Source organism: Pelodiscus sinensis, chromosome 5, assembly GCF_052426305.1.
Source record: "Pelodiscus sinensis isolate ZL-2025 chromosome 5, ASM5242630v1, whole genome shotgun sequence".
NCBI classification, from domain to species: domain Eukaryota; kingdom Metazoa; phylum Chordata; order Testudines; family Trionychidae; genus Pelodiscus; species Pelodiscus sinensis.
Window position 1 is genome coordinate 75,482,264 of NC_143056.1, and position 22,074 is coordinate 75,504,337.

At 43.7% G+C, this 22,074-nt stretch overlaps 1 protein-coding gene across 4 annotated transcripts in view; it reads left to right on the top strand.

The window, feature by feature from the left end:
- Nucleotides 1–266: 266 nt before the first annotated feature.
- The window catches only part of LDLRAD3 (low density lipoprotein receptor class A domain containing 3), a 181,770-nt gene continuing 159,962 nt past the window's right edge, over nucleotides 267–22,074 (top strand). Inside the window, exon 1 of one of the 4 annotated variants that reach the window (XM_075927498.2) lies at nucleotides 267–470. In XM_075927498.2, the coding sequence (XP_075783613.1) occupies nucleotides 437–470 (34 nt within the window). In that variant the 5' untranslated portion in view covers nucleotides 267–436. The remainder of the gene's footprint in view (nucleotides 471–22,074) is intronic. The other 3 variants (XM_089778546.1, XM_075927497.2, XM_075927495.2) reach the window with 3 other exon arrangements.

Here is a 22,074-nt window from a genome sequence, read left to right on the forward strand (position 1 = left end):
GAGCCAGAGAGGGGAGTGGGGGGAGACTGAGCAGCAGAGGGAGAAGGATGAAGAGAGCAGGGGCGGAGCTTCAGGGAAGGGGTTGGGAGAGGGGTTAGGAATTGGGCAGCCCTAACGCGAGGTGTCATAACCCTCCTCCCCGTGTGCGCCGGGCAGGGGAGCAGGCGCTACCCGCACTCGCTGTGCTGGGGGTGCGCAGGAGTAACCCCCTTGCTGCCCCAGGTGCCCCAGCAGGGGACGAGCGACGCACCGGGCGCAGGGGGCGGGCCCGGAGCCAGGGTCTGGGCCGGGGCTGCGCTCGGTGACTGCAGGCAGGGCCCCTCCTCCGGCCCCGCCCCCGTCCGCCCGGGGCCCGCAGCGTCTGGGCCGGGCTCGGGCGGAGACTCGGCGGGCGCACGGAGCGGGCACAAAGTTTGCGGGGCGGCCGCGCGGGGCCATGTGGCTGCTGTGGCTGCTGCTGGGCTCGGCGGGTGAGTGCGGGCGAGCGGGGCGGCAGTGGCGGCTCCGTCCCCGGGCTCGCCAGGGAGGGGGGCCGTGGGTACCGCCCTCTCCTTGTGCGCACGAGGCTGGGGAGCGGGGCGTGTGTGTGTGTGTGTGGGCAGTGTGCTGCGCCCCTCTCCCCCCATGCACCAGGCTGGGGGGTTGCAGTGGAAGCTGCCCCCTTCTCTCGCCCCCACTCCCACGCACCAGGCTGGGGAGGGGAAGGCGAAGGGCTGTTTGCAGCGCTTTCTCCTCCCTGTGTGTGGTCCAGCAAGAGGAAAGGAAGGTGTGTACACACAATGGGCCGGGGCTTGCTTTCCTCAGGGGCACATTGCAGGCTGTGCTGAAGCACCCTCTTAGTTAAGACTTTCCCCATACTTCTGGATGCATGGAGCCAGTAGGCGAGTTTGCTTCTGCCCAGGACGAGTTGGGGTTGGTGATTGAGCTGTTTTGGCCCCTGCTCTCCCTACACTGCCACATGTGGTTTGCAGCTGGAGCTCTAGTCCTTAGGTTGAGAGCAGAGAGGTGAGGAAGAGGAAGAATTCGCCTCCAAGAATTCCAAGTTTGGCCCTTGGATGCAGTGAGGAATAAAGCTGCTCCTGTGTGCATGTGGCATGTTGTAGTATGGCACTATTGCAGAGCAGTCTGGGCCATGCTCTGGTGCAACAACATGGCACATTTATTAGAGCACCATGACTGTATTCTGTACCTTGCAGTGCCATCTGAAGACCTTGTCCAACAGAGTTTACCCTCAGAATGCCAGCCACACATCTTTGGGCTAACACATGATATGATTTAGAAAATGATGATAGAGCTGCTGAAAAGGAATTTGGATCAGTGCATGTGTTGCTGATTATGGTGCTACTGAAGCTATTTCTTAGGGTGTCACTGTTTTTTCCAGTGTTGGCTGTTCTTGAGCTATAGCATGATAAAGTTAGAAAGTAGTCAGTACTTAATTTGTGCCAAGATGTGGCTTGGCAGTCCATAGCCTCAACACCTCTGGGCTTGCTATGTCTGTTGTGAATATAAAAATAATGCTGGTGGAGATGTGTATCTTACTCACGTGACAACAATCATTAAAGTACCAGAGTGAGTCATAGATATTTGTAAGGCTATAACCTCACAACGTCCTTCTAGGTCCGAATGTATCTATTCCCATGTTACAGATAGGTGACTGAGACAAATTTAGGAGGAGATAATCAAAAGTGTCAATGGGATTGAGGCCCACAAGTCAGTGGGTCAGGTTCATTCTGACGACTTGTATGTCTACGTGTTTAGGTGCTTTTAAATATCTCCCCCTGAATGAGTTGCCTCAGGTCACATAAATCTGTGACTCAAGTAATTGAACTTAATGCCCTGAATGACACTGCCCCCCACCTCATAAAGCAAATTACTTGACAAATGCAGGAAAGGGGCATTTTGACTTAACATGTCATGTTTCCATCTTCCAAAAAATGTAAGTTGGAATCTGTCACCCACCTGCTCAGTGAATAGTGTAATTACTCAGCATGCCTGTTACCAGTTGAAGTATTGGATTGATGCTTACTAGAAGATGATAAGTTCTAACAGCAAACCTTCCTGGGGAGTAGCCCAGCATGATCTGCTAGGGAAATAGGTGAAACATACATGGAAGATGGATCAAGTGTCTGCTGTATCTGAAAGACTTGACATGGGATTAAAAATAAAAGATTGCTCTGTAGCTGTTAAATTCATACTTAAAGAAATACTTTTCACATGGTGGGCATATGTCTGTCAAGGTCTGTATCCTGATTATGCTTTTTTTGCAGCTTTGCAACTATTCTGCAGCATGATCTTAGCATGCATTTTCCCCAAGTGTTTTGGTAAAAGTGTCAGTGGCCTGGCTTCATGTTGCCAGGTCTGGTACTGAATTGTTCTTTGGTGATAGGGTGTCTGAAATGATGACATAAAATGGGCGACATTTTGATGATCGAGCTTAGTTTCACACTCTCAACAGATGATGCTCTGAAAGAAATTGTGTTAAATTTCACCATTTCTGTGATTAAAATGGGTTGTGGTTTTCACTTAAATTTTATAGGCAGCTAGCCTAATACATACAATGCAGCTAATGCTTGCCCCTATAAATGATTTTTCCTCTTTCCAATATAGCCTTAAAATGAGGAAGGAACAATCAAACTTTATGCTGTTTGGACTCCTGAAACTTGTAATACTTTGTGGCTCATGAGTAGTTTTTGCATAGGCTTATTTTTCCTTTATTATTATTATTGCTCCAACAGTTGATCTTTTAGAAGCCTTCAGACAAGGTTTGGGTGTGTGCATTTCCATAATGCTCTGGTAGAGTTGCCAAAATTTATCTAATTTAATTACTCCTAGTAATACGCGTATCTCCATGTGTGAAGAGCCATCATATTCCTAATATAGCCACTGTGTCAATGTATGTGAGGCCATGGAGGATCTGTGCTGCAGAATAAGGGCCTGTTTAATTCTAACATATTAGTATCAGTCTCCCTTGTGTGTCTTTTTTCGGTTATTTCTCTCTTTCCTTTTCTTACCTGCTGTTTACCTTTTCTTCCAGAGCACAGGAGCAAATAAGAGTGATCTTTCTTTTGGGAACTAGCACTTCAAATTTCTGTGTGTAATCTACATAGATCTAATATGGTGACTGTGCAGCAGTTTTCCTTCAATGATTTAACCAGAGCCTCTGGCTTATGTTGGCATAAGATGGTACTTACCATTAAAAGGGCTTTCTAAAAGTGTTTTTTGGAAATCATGTTATATGTTCAGATTTTCTTGAGCAAAATTATTTTTTAGCTTTTATAATTTTTTTCTCCTCTCTCTATCTTAAGTTCCCCAGGGAAAATGTTTTTTTTTTCTAGCCCCCTCTCCTCTCTTGAATTTTAGTTTTGATAATTGATTGAAGTGGCTTTTCTCCTAACAGCTATCTTTTGGGTTGTATGCAAGGAAAACTTGGAACTTCTGGGGGGCATAGAAAGCCTAGTATATTTACAAATGGCTAATTTAAGTTCTTGTTCCAGAGATCAAGCAAGAATGTGGGTTGCACCCATGAAAGCTCATGATAGCATCTACATGTTTTGTTAGTCTTTAAGATGCTGCTAGACTATTTGTTGTTTTTTAAGTTTTTCCTGTTACAGATTAACTCGGTTACCCCTCTGAAGCTTGTAAACGTTGTGAGTGAAGATTAGCAAAACAAGTCTTAATAATTAAAGTCATTTACTTAGCCCAAATGTTGCTTCTCTTCATGTAAATCTACATGGGAAAAGTTGTGGAGTTTTGTTTTTTCAGTATAATCTTGGATATGAATTTAAACCAGTGTAATTACACTTACGTAATGTCCTTGTAGGCACTCTTAGGCCTTACCTACACGGGAAAAACTTAAAAAACAACAAATAATCTAGCAGCACCTTAAAAACTAACAAAACATGTAGATGGTATCGTGAGCTTTTGTGGGTACAACCCACTTCTTCAGATGACAGGAGTCTTGGAAGTCCAGATCCAAGAATAGATAAGGGGAGGAGGGAGGGGAAAAAAATGGAGGGGAGGAAGAAAAAAAGACAGTGAGTAGATAAGCTTCAGAGGCATAGCCGAGTTAATCTGTAACAGGAAAAACTTAAACAACAAATAGTCTAGTATCGTGGTCACCAACCTGTCGATCACGATCGACTGGTCGATCGCGAGGCGTTTGGGCACCCCCACCCTCTATTTTCCTATCACTACCCTACCTCTAGTGTAGTGCCGGCTTCCCGTGGGGTGGATGGAAGTCCTGGGTGAAGCCCGCGTCACTTCCGGGGGCTCCGTGCAGGCTGCTCCCCTCCCACAGCTCTGTCACGTGCTGGGGGAGGGGGCGTCGGCTCCAGAAGAGGAGTCCAGCGGCTTTCCTGGGAGGGGTGAGTTGAGCACAGGGATTTCCCTGCACCGTGGCAGCGGGGGTCAGCCCCGGAGTTTGGTGTGGGGAGGCTCCTGCGGGGGTTTGTCCGCATGGCGGGAGGGGGATTTGGCCCCGGGGAAGGCTCCCACGGGGGTTTGGCCCCCGCCGACGGAGAGGAGGCTCAGTCCCGGGGCAGGCACCCGCGGGTGTTGGCCGCGCTGCGGGGCGGGGATTGGCCGGGCTGGGCCGCGCTGTGGAAGGGGGGTTTGGCCCCAGGGCAGGCGTGGGGGTTGGCCATGATGCAGGAGGGGGTTGGCTGTGCCGTGCTGCGGGAGAGGGGGGTTGGCCCCGGGGCAAGCACGCGCAGGGTTTCCCTGCGCCGTGGGGGGGAGGGAAGAGGGAATTGGGCCCAGAGGAGGCATGTGCTAGCTTTCCTCTGGGGGGGGGAGAATCCTGGGAGGAGGCAGATGCAGGGGACTCTCTGCTGCCTCTGGCACCCCGCTCCCCTGTCCTCAGCTACAGAACTCTGTCCCCATTACCGTCCCCAGCTACAGAACTCTGTCCCCACTCCCGTCCTCACTCTCTGAATTCTGTCCCCACTGGCACCCTGTCCCCAGCTGCAGAACCCTGTCCTCTGCCCTCCCAGCACCCTGTTCCCTCTCCCCTGCCCCCAGCCGCAGAACTCTGTCCCCACAAAATGTATAATTATAAATGCTTCATTTTAGATTTAAATAGCATGAATAAAAACCAGACCATTTATTTCATAACTATAAACACGTGATTTTAATTTTATATGTCACATAATTTAAAAATAAACTGTTTATCAGAGTGTGTAAGTAAGGGCTGGGGATAGCAAGTGATGGACAGGAGGAGAATAGAGAGAGTGGGTCTTCAAGGAAGGGGCGGGACAGTAGATCTTCCCCTGTCCTGAGATTTAAAAAGTGATCTTGGGTGTGAAAAGGTTGGAGACCACTGGTCTAGTAGCATCATAAAAACTAAATACTTACAAGAGACTGATAAGAACCATTAGTTTGCACTTGGAAAGAAAGATGACCCCAACACCAGATTCTACACAGACATCAAGAACCATTAGCACCTTTCTTGTTTGGTTAAGTCATTAAGTTGTGGAAGATAATGTGTCAGCCATCCCATATCCTGATTGATATCATTTGCATAAGAATTAAACCTGTGAATGAAGTTAAGTTCCAACCCTTCTCTGTGTGTTTGGCTTGTGGAATTGGTCTGAAACAAAACAGAGACTTGGAGATCCATTAATGAGTTTCCAGGAAGATTAAAGTGCTCTCCAACAAGTTTTTGTGTGTTGCCTTTTCAGATATCTGATTTGTGTCCATTAATTCTTTCCTGTAGAGACTGTCCAGTTTGGCCAATATACATTGCAGTGAGGGCATTGCTGGCATTTGATGGTGTAACTCCATACAGGGGATTATACCTGTATAGCTAGAAAACTTTTTTGTGTAGATGAGGTCTAAACAAAAAATTAGCTGTCCCTCACTTGTGGTGTTAGCTATCTCTGTGGTATTCTAGACTTGTTCGAAGAGGTCTAAAATATCCAGCTAGATATACAATTATTGGTTTTGAATCCAATGTTTCCTCTCCTGTTGGAGAGTAAATAATTGGTGATTTAATGAACTTAATGTAATTAAATATAGAGTTCTTTTATCATATTTTTCACATTTGTGTAAATTTGGAAAAAAGGAAGAAAATTATTTTTTAATGGTTAAAAAAAAAAAAGCTCTGTAAAGCCTGTCTGTATTGTTCATGTGATGCAGGTCTTGGGAAACGGGAAAACTTAAGACAGCTGGAAAGTCAGAATGCCATTCACAACTGAGATTCTTCTGTGTCCTCTTAGATGCTGAATTCCAATTTAATGACTTCCCTTTTGTAATGTAAGGTTTATTCATATGATATGCATGTTTACTAAAATGTAGTCAATTGACTGTGTGCTGAGCTGTCCCTCTCTTTAACTCTTTCCCCCACCCTTTCCCCACAGCTAATGCTGCTGTAGTCAGCAAACTGCTGTCAGTGACTAAATTCAAAACATGCGCACCAAAATTTTTTACATTGCAGACATTTGTGCTCTTGGGAACTCTGTAAAACACAGCCAGAGACTTGCTTAGTGAGTAAACCATAACATTAATGCATATTAAATGTAACGGTGCAGATTAATTAAGAATCCTTTGCACAAATGCCATATATTTGCTTCGGGTGGTTTCTATCTCTCTCTTTTTTTTTTTTTTTCTCCCTCCCCTCCATTTTTTCCTTCTCCCCTGCCTCCCACCTTCCTATGTGTATTCTTGAATCTGGACTTGGAACACTCCTGTCATCTGAAGAAGTGGCTTGTACTCACGAAAGCTTATGATACCATCTACATGTTTTGTTAGTCTTTAAGGTGCTACTAGTTTATTTGTTTTTTAAGTTTTTCCTGTTACAGACTAACTTGGCTACCCCTCTGAAGTTCATGTGTACTGACTTTCAAGGCGCCACACAGAGATTAAGGGTTTTAAGTAACGAGTAAATGACTAATCGTGTACTCGATACAATTTGTATTGAGTATACAATTAGTCGATAAGGAGCCACTGCGACTCTGCAGTTTAAATGTAATAGGAGCGGGGCGTGCAGGCAGCCTGGCTCTTACTATATTTAAACTACAGAGCCGCAGTGGGGGTAGGTCTGGGATCCTGTGTGAGCCAGGACTGCTTCAGTCCTGGCTTGTGCTGGGTCCCGAGCTGCACTCCTACCTTTTAAATGTAGTAGGACTTATCAGATTGTACTCTAACTACATTTAAAGTACAGATGGCTCTTACTAATTTAAAAGGCAGAGCTGCAGTGGTCCAGACCTGGCACAAGCTGGGAATGTTTCGGTCCCGGCTCGCGTTGGGTCCCGTGCTGCAACTCTGCCCTTTAAATGTAATAAGAACCAGGCAGCTCTTAGTACATTTAAAAGGCAGAGCCGTAGCCACTGCTGCATCTCTGTCTCCACTGACTCTCTCCCCCTCCCTAGAGTTCCCAAGCCAGTTCTCCCCAGCACTGGCCCTTCCTCCGCCCCCTCCCCCCCTTGCTGCCTCTGATATATAGGCAGCAAGTGGGGTGGGGAAATGCAAGCAGTTGACTAATCAACTACTCTTTTACATCCTTAGTAGAGATGTGATGATTTTTTTTTAAGTAGGAATTTTGTGGCTAATATGTCCAGGTAACATATGGTAAACTAGCCTTCTCTACCAATTACTTAGAATCCTCTGTTTGTCTTAGCAAAATTCATACATATGATATAAAGTGGCTTTCAAATAATAACTTGAAGAGGACTGTGAGTACTTTTTGAGGGTTGTCCCTATATCCTATCTTAGCTGACAAGGACAAAAATTGTACATTTTAATCTCTGAAATGTTTTGTCTACTTGGTGAAATGTTGGTATGGACTTTTAAATTAGGATTGCACCATAGTGTGCAAGTATATTACAAATAATTTTTTTTTCATGCTTCCTCCTGTTTATGGTGTTTCTCTGCTTTGGTCTTGTGACACAAAAGAGCATGTTTTGAAATTCACAAAGATTCTAACTGTGCACAAGTCAAGAAGCCATCCGTTTACGGGTGCTGGTGGGGAAGGAATAAGTGTTGCAACAGAGCTGGAAATATTTGTCAAAAAAAAAAAAAGTCTGCAAGCCAAAGGCTTATGTAAAGGATGGGAAGTACTTAAAAGACATCTGACAAACCCTATTTCAACTGCTAGGGAGGACATTGAGAAACAGGATGGGTGATAGAATACCTTTTATCAGGCTAACTTCTGTTGGTGAGAATCTTTCTGTGGTTTCTGTGGAATTTCTGTCAGCGTGCTATCCCTAAACATTGGTTGAGGGTAATGCCTTATCTTCTCTTCCACACTCTTGTCCCCAACAAGAACCACCTAGTAGCCAGAAAGGATGTGTTTTCCAACTGTGTGTGTCATGCCTCTGAATAGTTTCAATCCCTGACTCCACTCTTGCTAATAGACTTTCCAAGCAGCTCCAGATTGTAACTGATGCTATTTTTTGTCAATTTCACAGTAGATTGGGGGGTTCTGAATAGCAGCAGTGTGACATAACCACAGTCATGTCAGTTTCTGCTGATTAGAAAAGTTATGAGCATCCACAGAGGCGTTGGAACTTCAGGAGTCGGGATGATTGTACTACAATGGTTGCAGAGGATTGTGAGGCTGAATTTTGGAATGATGGATCTTGGGAGGTGGAGGAGGTAGAATGTGATAGGATCACTTTTGCTCATGAAAAACTACAAATAAGGTATATCTTCATTGAATATGTGGTGCATGGGAAAAAATATCTTCACTTAATCTCTCTGACCTCAGTGGAAAATGGTAAAGCCAAATATGGTGGCTAAACTTATATTTAAAAACTGGATAATGTTATGAGCATCCTATAATGTAAGTACCTATGCCAACCGGGGCAAAGATAATCCATTGTCATGCTTCTTGGCATAAACAGAGCAGCACCAGTACAATCAGGAAGGAAATGCTTGCCTTCACAGCTAGCATTGCATAATTGGCTAGCTGTATTGAAGGGGAAGAGGTCTGTCTTCTGAAGCATCAATTATTGGCCACTGTGATACAGTGCGATATTGGCATTGATGAACTGAACTGGTCCATCAACGTTTCTTACATTTTCAAAACAGTGCAGTTGAGATGGGGAGCTAGGAGGACCTGATGTAAAATTACCTAATTTATCCACTTATGCACAGATTTTAATTCCTCTCCCTCCCCCCAGTAAATCCCACTAAGATAGCATCTCACTCTAACCATTCCTTTTGTGGTTATGCTGTATGTTTATGCAGGAATGGATTACCCTGGCATGCCTTAGAATTTGAGAATTTTGTTGCTGGACTTCAGTCTGTAGTAGAGTACTCCTGTAATTTGAATTTTAGTGGCTTTTTCATGGCATGCCAAATGATAAGCTCTGTGACCTGTGGGTAACCTTTAGGTTGTCATCATTCAGTGTCATGCCTGGTACAGATTGAAGCTGATGATGTCCTGCTCATAGTAAGCACGCAGCTCTCCACATGTGTTTTTAAAGTGGCATTTGACTTGACAGCAATATCAGCATCAGTCATTTGAAGGTGGAGGAAAAGAAAGAGTTATCTAAGGAAAAATAATAATTTCATTGGTCCTTTTTGATGCTACCTCCTGCTTTTCAGAATTTCCCTAATTTAGAGGCTGATAAATGGAAAGATTTGTGAGCTTTATTAGTATTTGTTCTGAAGCAGCACGGTCCAGTGGATAGGGCCCTGGACTAGGACTGAGTGGTTTGGGGGACTCTTTCTGACTGCATAGCTTAACTGCTGTGTGACCTTGGGTGGGTTCCTTCCTCTCTTTCTTCTGCTAACTGATGCCTGTCTTACCTGTTAGATTAGAAAATCTCAGGGTCAGGGCCTGTATGTCTACAGCTGTAGTTCCTGGTTTTGTTTTTGTACAAATAATAATCCTGCTATGCACAGGGCCCTGTCAAATTCACCACCCATTCTGATCAATTTCACAGCCAGAAGATTTTGAAATTTGTCAATTTCATGATTTCAGATGTTTACATGAGAAGTGATGGGGTGGGACAAGCGGCTCACCATGAGCACTGGCTTCCAGCTGCACCCCTTTGTGCTTCCCCCTCCCCGCACACATGCTGCTGCCTGTGCTAGTACTCTTCTTCTCTATTGCCTACTAATGGTTCTTAGCTGCCTCTTGTGTATCCAGTCTTTAGGTGTTTATAGACTATTTGTTTTTCCTGTTACATTCCAGCTCAGCTTTCCCCTTGATATTTTTATACCCACTACCTCTTCTTGTCTTCCTTCCCACCCCATTTCTTTTTTTTTCTCCCTCCCCTCTCTATTCTCCCCTATTCATTTTAGTTCTGGACATCCAACACTCTGGTCATCTCTGAAGAAGTGGGCTGTGCCCACGAAAGCTCATGATACCATCTACATATTTTGTTAGTTTTTAAAGTGCTGCCAGACCTTTGTTGTTTTTTAAGTTTATCCTGTAAAGACTAACTCAGCTATCCCCTGAAGTCAGGAAAAAATGGTGTTTCAGCCCTGGAATAAGCCCCAGGGCACAAACCCCTATCAGATCACCCTGAATCACTGCAGGAGCTACAGGAAAAGAAGCCCCAAGTCACATGTGGAGCAGCAGGGACATGGGTGCTCAGAGCCTGGACTGCTGCCCCAGACGAAAAAGCCCTGAGCTTCAGCAGCTGTGGTTGGGGAGGGAGGGAACAGATCCCAGGCTGCTGCTGCCTGGAGGGGAACTCCCCTGCCGAAGTTCCTGCAGGAGGAAGCCCTGAGCATGGCGCCTGGACCTGTAGTTGTGGCAGGAGCCAGGAGCTGGAGGTATTGGGGTGGACAGAAACACAGATCCCATCTCTGCAAGTGAGGCTGTATCACCCTCATCTCTGCACTGCTTCTGGAGGTGGGTCTGAGCTCCCCACCCGGAGTGGCCAATTAGGGGAAGGAAAGCTCCTGTCCTTCCCCAGATTTCAGTGGAGATCAGATTTCAGGGGGGAGAGAGGGCTAATTTCACAGTCTGTGTCACATTTTTCATGGCCATGAAATTGGTAGGGAACTACTTATGCATGCAAAAACCCACTCTTCAGGTATGCCATTTCTCTGGAAACATTGTCCTTACTGGTAGAACTGGTTGAGAACAATTATTTCGTGCCTTGGCCACTGTAAATTCATCTCAGGCTTTCTTACCCAGAGCAGGATTTCCCCCATGCCAAGGACTCTGTGTTTCTCCTTGCCCTCAATTGTAGGGGATCTACATGCATTCCATTTCTTAGTTTGTGTAGGATCTGTTCAGTCCTTGGCCTATAAAATTCAAAATCAAATGCATATGGAAGGAAACTTACTGGTTTATTTTATCTTGTTGACTTTCTCTTCTCTTATTCCTCCCTGTATCTTGGTTCTTGTTCTGATTCATAAGCTCAGTCTATATGTCGTGTTTTGGGCTCCATGGACCGTGATATCTCTTTTGTAATCATCAACAGGGAGGACATGATGTAATTACAGCAAAGGGGGATGGAAGCCAGGACTCCTGGATTCTCTTCCAGGGTGAATTGATTGAAATTGCTTTGGTTAAATTAATCTTCTGTTTTAATCATGATTTAAATCAGCAAGTAGCAAAGCTTGACTTAAATCATCAATTTTAATCTTAATTTGCATTTGTACTACTTAGGGGTTTTTTCCTGTAAAGAAAGGTTGATTTTTTTTTTCATTAGTTGGTAACTATTAAACCATTGATTTGGAACTGATAGCCTTCACATTAAATTTGGTGCTTCTTTTTGCTAACCAGTAGGACACACACATTTAATCTATGAACATTTATTTAAGAAATCATATACTTTACTGATAGACTAGAAGGCCAGAAGGGACCATCATGAACATTTAGTCGGACCTTCTGCATATTGCAGGTAACAGAAACTTGCCCACCTTGTAATAGACCAACAACTGTGGCTGAGTCACTGAAGTCCTCAAATTATGATTTAAAGATTTGTAGTTACAGAGAATCCATTACTTATACAGTTCAAACCTGAAAATGATCCTTCCCCATGTTTCAGAGGAAGGTGAAACCTCTTCAGGGCCTCTGCCATTCTAATCTGGGAGAAAATTTCTTCCCAACCTTAAATGTATCGTTCATTTAGACCCTGAGCATACAGGCAAGACCTGGCAGCCAGACACCTGGGAAATAATTTTCTGCAATAACTCAAATCCCTCCCCTACTAGTGTCCCATCACACCAAATTGAAGATACTAACTTAACTTACATTTGTTTCTTAATTTGTACATTTTTATTATGTTAAAATGATGAAAGATACATTATTTACTGGACAGTTTTTTACTTGTTTTGTGTAAAAGCTCTGGTTGGATGAAAAGGCAATTAAAATATAGAATATCAACATATTAGTGTGTGTTAAAACTCTTTCAATAATGTTATTTAATTTTAACAGAATGTTTCTAATTTAAAACTAATTCATTTATTAAATAAAGATTATCCGTAGTTAGTGAAATGAACTGATTGTTTCTGATTGCCATGTCCTTCAAGATTTTAAAACTAGCAGGCCTCTTCCTTGCTTTTTTTTTTTATTCATATATTGGTAGAGAGAAAAGGCTTTCCTGTTTTTTCAAGTCCCTATGCCTTCCTTAACTTTGAATGAATTAGTCACTGCACTGAATTTACAAATAAACTGAAAAAAAAAATATTCTCTGCACCTGTAGCAGAGGCTACTGCTGTCAAAAGATGATTTAGCACTGAACAAACTAGTTCGTGATGCTTTGCCGGTGATTTCCACCAGTTCAGTGGTTTGATTTTCTTTAAAACTTTGCAGCAAAGGGGTTATGCTTCATATATATATTTTTAATTTAAATGGTTTTAATAGACTATAATGAAATTAGCTCTTAACATAAGTTGTTAATTGAACATTTAATTTTAATGGGTGTTTTTTAAAGTAAACAAATAATAAATTTAAATAAAAACATTGGATTTATTTTTAATTGTTTTTCATCCACGCCATTTTTTTTCCATCTCTTCTACTGTCTCTGTGTATCCTTGAACAAGTTATTTAATCTCTGTGACCATATATGAATTGGTCATTACCTATCATATTATGTGTGGAAGTGGGGAGGGGGGGGAGTAGAGAGAGAGAATTGTGCTAGAGCAGGCAAAATATTGTTAGCTATGCAGAATGGACCAATTAAATTTCCACAAAAAATGTATTGCAGAAAGAAGAATAAACATCTGGGACAATGTACTCCTGTAATTTTATGACAAATCGAAAAGCTGACAAGTGTTCATATCAAGAGCATAAATTGGTCAAGGTAGCCCAAAAACCCATCACTCTGACCTGGCCCAGACTGGGGGGGGGGGGGGAACCCTAACAAAAAAAACTTCTAACCTGGCCCTGACTCTCTCAGCTTGGGGTGTTGGGCCTCCCTTTGCATTCCAGCCCCATGGGGGCACCAAGGTTTGGGGCTTCTTTCAGAAGTGGGGCATGCTCCAGCCCCATGCAGGGTGGAGGGTGGCTGGGAGGGGAGGGAAGGACTGGGGCTTCTCCCAACAGCAGGGTGAGCTGGTGGCTGAGGCTCAGACACATGCCCTCAGAGTTAGTGTGAGTGCTGGCTCGCCCTAATGCCAGGGGAAGCCCTAAGCCTTGCCATGGGCCAGATCAAGGTGTTCCCCACCTCTACTTTAAGTGGTGTGTTATATGTCCTTCTATTCTTGAATGGCAGAATATCAGCAGAATTCTAGAATTTATTGATGTGTTTATCTAAAGGAATAATAAGTAAATGAAATTAGGGCTGTCAATTGACCTGCGTTAACGCCTGCGATTAACGCAGGGAAGGATTAATGCGTTAATTTTTTAAACACGTTAATCACAGGCGTTAATGCCGCACTGACCCTTTGAAGTGCCACTCCGGCGCTTCAAAGGGGCGGCGCAAATGGAGCCATGAATCTGCTGGAGTCCCCAGCTGATACCAAGCTCCTAATGCGCTTCCCCTTGGAAACGCTGCTGCGGCGCTTCCAAGGGGCAGTACTGCATGGAGCCCGGGGTCAGCTGGGAACTCTGATCCTGGGCTCCATGCAGCGCTGACCCAAGGAAAGGTGCGCACAATTAATCACAATTACATTTTTTGAATCGCTTGACAGCCCTAAAAGAAATTAATGATTTGAAAAAACAGTGCATGGAGAGACCATCTAGCATATATACTGAGATTAAGGCCCACCCGGGGCTGACAAAATACATGTGTTCTAGATGGAGTCCTAGAGTCCAACAGCACTCATTTAATAAATTAATTTTAAAAAATAAGTCATTTAAAGTAACTGAACACATTTGAAAAATCAGTAACAAAGTAGCTATAGAAAGTGTTTTGATTGCATGTTGCTCACTTAGTGTTTTTAAAAAAAAATCACCAGAACAAAACACTACATTGCACTTAGGGATATGAGAGTTTAACTGGTTAACCACTAAGCTGATGCTTATTGTTCTGGTTAACGGTTAAATTTCTGCAGGGCTCGTAGCCCATGGGGGCTGGGAGCATGCGAAGCTCCTTTAACTGTATAACTAACTAAAATTTAAATCAGTTACATGGGTAATTTTGTTAGGAGTTTTTCATCCCTACATTGCACAGACAGTTCTACCCTTGGAAAGAAGAAAGGGAGAGAACAAACCATACGTAAAAAAAAATCTTAGTCTTGTCACTTAACATAACTAGAAGGTATTCTTATATTAGTGTGATGAGGACACTATAAAAACCTACATGAACAGAACATGATAGTTTTCTTCAGTGTTGCAAAGTAGTGTAAGATTTACATCAGGGTGGGGAACCTAAGGTCCGGGAGCCAGATGTGGCCCCTGAATTGCTTGGATCTGGTCCCCAAGGCTTAGGGCCTCCCCCAACATTGGGGGCTCACACTGGCACTCCAGCCCCCCTGCTGTCCTCAGCCCCGAACCCAGAAAAGATTCCCCACCCCGATTTACATGATCGCAGATCAGTCACCTCACCACACAGCAGTCATTTTGCCCATTGGTGTCTAATCCTTTCATAAAAGATTAGGATTGGAAAGCGATCACCTAGTTCAACCGCATGCTCAATGTAGGACCAATCCTAACTAAATCATTCCAGCTAGGGCTTGTCAAACCTGGCCTCAAAAAGCTCTAAAAATGGAGATTCTACTACCCTTTACCTTGCCCATTCCAGTGCTTCACCACCTTCCTAGTGAATTAGTTTTTCCCAATTTCTAACCTAGACCTCCCCCACTGCAACTTGAGACCATTGCTCCTTGTTCTGCCATCCATCACTACTGAGAGTAGCTTATTTGGAATCCCCCTTCAGATAATTGAAGGCTGCTATCAAATCCCTCCTCTTTCTTCTTTTCTGCATACTAAATAAGCTCAGTCCCCTCGGCCTCGTCTCTTAAGTCATGTACCCCAGCCCCCTAATAATTTTTGCTGTCCTCTGCTGGACTTTATCCAATTTATACACATCTTTTCTATAGTGGGGGGCCCAAAACTGGTCACGGTACTCCAGATGTGGCCTACTAGTGCTAATTAGAGTGAAATAATCACTTCCCTCTATGCCATTAGCCTTCTTGGCAACAAGGGCACACTGTTGACTGTTATCCAGCTTCTTGTCGACTGTAATCCCCAGGCTCCTTTCTGCAGAACTGCCACTTAGTCAGTCGTTAGCCTGTGGGCGTACGTGGGATTCTTCCATCCTACGTGCAGGACTCTGCACTTGTCCTTGTTGAATCTCATCAGATTTCCTTTCAGCACAGTCCTCCAATTTGTTTAGGTCATTCTGGATTATATCCCTGCCCTCATGTTTATTTAAGGTGCAATCTATCGCATCATCCAGATTATTAGTAAGATTTTGCCCTAGGGCACTCCACTTGGTACCGGCTGCAAACTAGATGTTGAATTGTTGGGCGTGATGATCTAGCCAGCTTTCTGTCCACGGTATAGTTAATTCATCCAATCCATACTACTTTAACTTGCTGGCAGGAATACTGTGGGAGACCATATCCAAAGCTTTGTAAAAGTCAAGGTATCTTATGCCCACCACTTTTCCTATATCCGTAAAGGCAGTTATCTCATCATAAAGGGCAATTAGGTTGATCAGGCATGACTTGCCCTTGGTGACTCCATGTTAACTGTTCCTTATCACCTTCCTTTCCTCAAAGTGTTTCAAAATGGATTCCTTAAGGACCTGCTCCAGGATTTTTCCAGGGACTGAGGTGAGGTTGACTGGTCTGTAGTTCCCCAAATTCTCCTTCTTCCCCTTTTTTGAAGATGGGAACAATATTTGCCTTTTTCTAATTGTCCTGGGCCTCCCCCAGTCACTGAGTTTTCAAAGATAATGGGCAGTGGCTTTGCAGTCACATCAGCCACCTCTCTCAGCACCTGTAGGAACTTGCGCATGTCCAGCTTTTCTAAATAGCCCTTAATCTGTTCTTTGACCACTGAGGGCTGCTCATCTCCTCCCCATACCGTGCTGCCCAATGCAGCAGTCTGGGAGCTGACCTTATCTGAGAAGACCAAGGCAAAAATAGCATTGAATACTTCAGTTTTGTCCACATCATCTGTTACTAAGTTGCCTTCCACATTGAGTAAGGGTCCCACACTTTTTCTCACCACCTTCTTATCCTGCTAGCATACCTATAGAAACCCTTCTTGTTCTTTGCAGTCCTTGCTAGCTGCCACTCCAGTTGTGTTTTGGTTTTCCTGATTAGACCGCTGCATGCTGGAGCAATATTTTTATATTCTTTCTTAGTAGGGACATGAAAGATTAACCAGTAACTGGTACGGGGCTGGAGCGAGCAGCTTCCCGCTTGCTGCAGGCAGCCCCACAGGGAGCCTGCCATGGACAGGAGAGGCTCTTGTCCAGAGCAGCCTTTGTCCACAGCAGACCCGGGTGCCCCGCAGGCAGGGGCTGCTTCAGTGGCGGCTGCCCTAGCCCCCATGAGGGGGCCAGGAGCCAGCAGCCAACCCCAGCACGGGGCTGGATCTGGAGCACGCTCCCTCCCAAATCTTCAGTTAACTGGCTAAACATTAAGTTAACCTAATGTTTAGCCGGTTAACTGATTAACTGGGATTTTACATCTCTACTCACTAGTTGTCTGTCCAAGTATCCACTTCTTGTAAGCTTCCTCTTTGTGTTTAAATTCACCAAAGATCTCTCTGTTAAGGCAAGCTGGTTACCTGCCATATTTGCTATTCTTTCTGAACACTGGGATGGTTTGTACCTGCACCCTTAATAAAACTTCTTTAAAATACAATCAGCTCTCCTGGAGTCCTTTTCCCCCCTCATCTTATTCTTCCAACGGATCCTGCCCCTTCGCTCCCTTAGGAAATAATGATTAGTCTTCTACTGAAGTGGCAGCAAGGGGTTGAAGTGGTCTTTTTTTTTTTTAAATAATTTTTGTCTATTTGTTGTCCTTGTTTTAAATGGAGAGATCTTATATTTTTTTAAGGTGAGCATAATTGAATCAGTTTAGTAGTTAGTTGATATGGGACAAGCATGAAAATAAATCCTTGGGTAGTTCTGTCACTGAGTTCTAATAAGCAAACTTTGAACTATTACCACAGAAGTGTGAAACCTTCTGTATTCTATCTGATCTAGAGCCATGAACAGAGACTATGAAGTTCAGGAACCAAATCAACTCCTCCTCCCCCAACCAAAAAAAGGGGGTATGGTGGGGAGGAAGGAATTGAAATCGACACAGCTTACAACTTGGCAGGTCTTCCAGATTGGACTGAACTTCATTTTCAAGGCAGACCCAGTAAAGAGCCAAAGAAAACTGTGCTGAAGAGCTGACAGAATGACCAAAATATCTGCGCTCTATTATGGTGCTAATGCAATCCTGAACTCCCTTTGTAGACACTGATTAAACAAAGCATCAGAAATCTCCTTTAGAGCGTCTTAGGGTTTCTGGATTGCTTCAGCAAGTTTGAGACACTGATGCAGGAGGTCCCCTTCCCCCCTCAGCCCTATAGAGAGGCAGCCACACACTTTCACTTTCTACCTTTTCATTTATAGCTTTCAATTTTTAACATAGTCCACAGTAATTAAAAATGAACAATTTTAAGATTGTTCCAACTCCCTAGTGGGCACATGTTGACTAGAGATGTTAAATTGCATTTAATCAGCTAATTGAGTAGTCGATGGAATTTCCATTGATTAGTCGATAACTGGGGAAAACTTCAGAGCCACAGCGAGGTTAGCTACTGGCCCTGGGAGCTAACCCTGCTGCAGTTCTGCCATTTAAATGTATTAAGAGCTGTCAGGAAGAGGCACAGCAAAAGGGGACTCACCGTGAGCTGGGAATCAACAGTCCCAGGCTCATTCCCTTTTCCCAGACACTGCTGCTTTTTAAATGTATTAAGAGCCATTAGGCTCTTAATACATTTAAAAAGCAGAGGTGCAGCATCTGGGACCAGGCATGAGCTGGGAATCAGCTGATGCCGGCTTGCACCTGGTTCCCCCACTCTTCCTTCCCTGCCCCCCACAGAGACAGTGTTGTGGGGAACTAGCTTTTAAGCCGGCTTCCCCCAGCATCGGCTCCTTCTCCCTGCCCCTTGCTGCCTCTCTCTGATAGAGGCAGTGATGGGTGGGGACCACTAGTTGAGTGACTACTTGACTACCCAATAAGTGTATGTTTATTGGTTAATTGTCTAGTCGCTTACATCTCTAATGTTGACCATTTCTTGCTTTGGTCCTACGCTTCCATAAAATTTTGTTGGCAGGGTAGACAGGAGAACTTTTATAATATAGTTTCCCCTTTGAGAGACTATATCCCCACAGCAGAGATTTGGTCAAAATCTTCAAGTGTCCACTAATTTTGGTGTCCAACTTAAAAGACTTATCTTTGAGATTTCCTGAACTCTTGTCACTCCCATTTAAGTAACAGTATCTGAGAGTGCTCAATCTTTAAGTACCTAAAACAGGATACCCCAAATTAGTGGAAATATAGAAAACACTGGCCATGCACCGATGTTTAAAAAGTAGTTAAGTTGGTTTTTAATTTGATGAAGAGGCATTTTAACATGTTTCAAATAAGACAGTGTGCTGTTGAAGTATTGTAGCGAGCGGGGTGTCTACGAATCCTTTCTCTTAAAAAACAAAACAAACAAACAAAAAACAACCAAAAAACTATCTCTGCTCATGTTCATGTGAAATGAGTTAGTCTGCTTATTAGCAACTTCAACACAAACTTGAATACAATGTCTAACCAGAATGGATGTCCTTAAAATTTCTAATGGGACCTTTGAAAATCTGCCAAGGGAGTTTTTAGACTTTCTGATGAATTCTTTAATGGAATAACTCTAGCCTGTTATTTTGTTCACAGCTGTCAGGTTAGCCTCAGACCACTTATTTTCCAATTTGCAAGCGTTATCTAGAGCGAAATGTGCACCTCATTGGATCTTATTACTTAATTAGCTGAGTCAAACTAAATCTAAAAACTTAAGAAGCAGTTTTGATCACTGACGGCATTCAGGTCCTAGATGAGGTTGAATGGTGAGTTGCTTGCCCAAATGATTTATTAATTGTTTTCTTGGCTGCAGCTCCTCAGTGAGATCTCATGGGAAGCTATGCATTCAGTCCTCATTGTAAGTTATATAGAGCATAGTATAGCTTAATTTTTTATCTCTAGTGCATGTATTGCTTGCTCACCAAAAATCAGTGTTAAGCAGCACACCTTGTGTAAACCTACTTTCCCTCTGTCTTTTAAAAAGCAATCAGTGTAACTTCCCCAGTGCTTGAATCTTAGTGGTTGACTTATTTTAGAGGGATTTGTTGCTGGCATATTTATTGATGATTCAGTTAATTGATTTTTGGCTCATTTAAAAGTTTTAACAATAAAAATGTACTAATCACGATTGCAAGTGATTGATTTAGTTGTAAGCAATTTTACTTTCATTGAGCATTGAGTGTAGTTGCAGTTTTGAACTACGGGTTGGACCTCCCTGGATTGGCATTGTTGGGACCTGACTAGCCCCGAACAAGACAGTTTCCTGGACCAGGGGAAGTCTGCTGCCACCAGCCCCCGAGCCCATCAGCTGCTTCTGGCAGGCTGCCCCAGCAGGCAAACCTGCCTTGCCCTTCCCTGTAACCTGGTTGGGCTGTTTGCCCAGCTACTGCTGCTTCCCTGGGTGGCACAGGCTCCGGCTCCTGCCGCGGGTCTGGAGCTCCAAACCTGACCTTGTGCAGGCCCAGCCTCAGCCCTGTGAAACCGGAGCTGCAGGGCTCCGACCCCAGCCTTGCAAAGCCCGGGGAAGCCCTCAGCGTTCCTGGGGTTGCCACGAGTACTCTGACCCCGAGCTGCCACTGGGCTCTGGCCTCAGTCCCACACTCCGGGGGCTGCTGGAGGCTGCTACAGGACATCAGCACCGGTCCCATGCTGTTCTCAGCAGGGCTGCTGACCCTGATGCCCAGCCCAGCTGGCCTTCCTGCCCTTAGGTTCCTGAGCTCTCTGGTCTAGGAGCATCCATGGTCCTGCTGGAACAGGGATGTTGCCAGACCAGAGAGTGCTATGTTTTGGAGGTACAACCTGTAGGCTCTTTGTTATGTTTAATTTAACATATTATAAAATATTGAAGCTTATTTTCATTGACTAAAGAAATATGAAGTCTAAAGAGAACACAGAACTAAGAGTCAGATCTGAGTTCTAATCTGTGGCCTGATGCTGACCCAGTGTGACTGGACAACTTATTTAACTTCTGCCTTAGCAGTTTGTTTGTTTTTTTTGGCCACCTGTAAAATGGGGACTATGAAAATATTCTTACTTCTTACTATCATAGGATGATAATGTTCGCAAAATGTCTTGAGGATGGAAACAGAAATTCCACACAGGTGAAGTCTTCAGTTTTATTCAAAATTGAATGTTAAAAAAGTGTAGACCAGGCTAACTTTTTTTTATAACATGAGCAGTAACTTTTTTGGGTGTTCAGCTTCTAGGAGCCTGATGTTTAGAAAGTACTAAGCCTCATTCCCTGCTTTTGCTCCTTTAATATGTTACGAGTTGGGTATCAGTAACAGGCACCCCAAATCACTATTTAAAAATTAAATATTCCCCAGAACATCAAATCAAAAATAAACTACTAACTCTTGGCAAAGATACCCCTCTAGTTTGGAACACTCTGGTCCGGCAACATCTGTGGTCCAGCATGATTTTAGTTAGCTGGATATCCACTTATGGATGTGGCCAAGTTTCCTACAGTCCCATAAAATTTGTTTACAGCTACCAGTCCTGGCTCTCAGTGTTCTGTTCTGTGCTGTTGTTTAGCTCTAATTTACCCCAAATATCTTCTAAGATCCTAGTAAACGAGGAAATGTTGGTAATGCTGCTAGACAATATTGACCTCCCATGGTCCAGCAAATTCCCTGGTCAGGTCCCGATGCTGCAGGACTAGAGAGGTTCAACCTGGAATGAAAAAAAGAATTGGGTTACTATGGATTTTGTAAATATTTTTTCTGTGATTTACTTTGGTTGAAATGAGCTGTTTGTCCTGTTTCAGAGACTGTTTCATTGAACTGCTGTAGTAATAAACCTGTTTGATTAGGGAATCTACTGAGAGAGAACACCAAGCCATTAAAATTTAACATTGATTACAGGTAGCTTTTTCAAGAATAGAACGGGTAACACTACTACATATTTTAAGACTGGAAAATGCATGCATGAATTAATATCTGTATATCATAGAGCCATTAAAGAAAATGGGTAAAATATGACTTTCTGATTTTGGGTGTGTGTGTGAAGCATTTCTAATGTAAAACTGCAGGATAGGAACATATATCAACACCTAGACCAGTGGTTCAGATCCAGCCCAGGTCATTGTGACTAAAAACCTTTAAAATCTGCTGGCTGTTAAGTTGCATACATAAAATGACTTTGGAATCAGTTTTGGGAAATCAGTTGTCTGCCTCAAAAGCCACAATCACAAATAGCACTAGTTGGCAGTCTGAGTAGAAACTAAGGGATGAATGGTTTTTGAAACACAAGTTGCTTTCTTTGTTTAGATGTAGGGTTACCTACCTATGTATTAAGGCACATATAGCTGCCTGTGTCCAAGATGAAGAGAGAAGCCCCTGCTGAGGAAAGGGTGGAAGTCCAACGTAAAACCAAAGAACTCAAGAACAAATGGTGGACTGAGGAAGTTCAAGAACTGCAACAATGCATAGACGC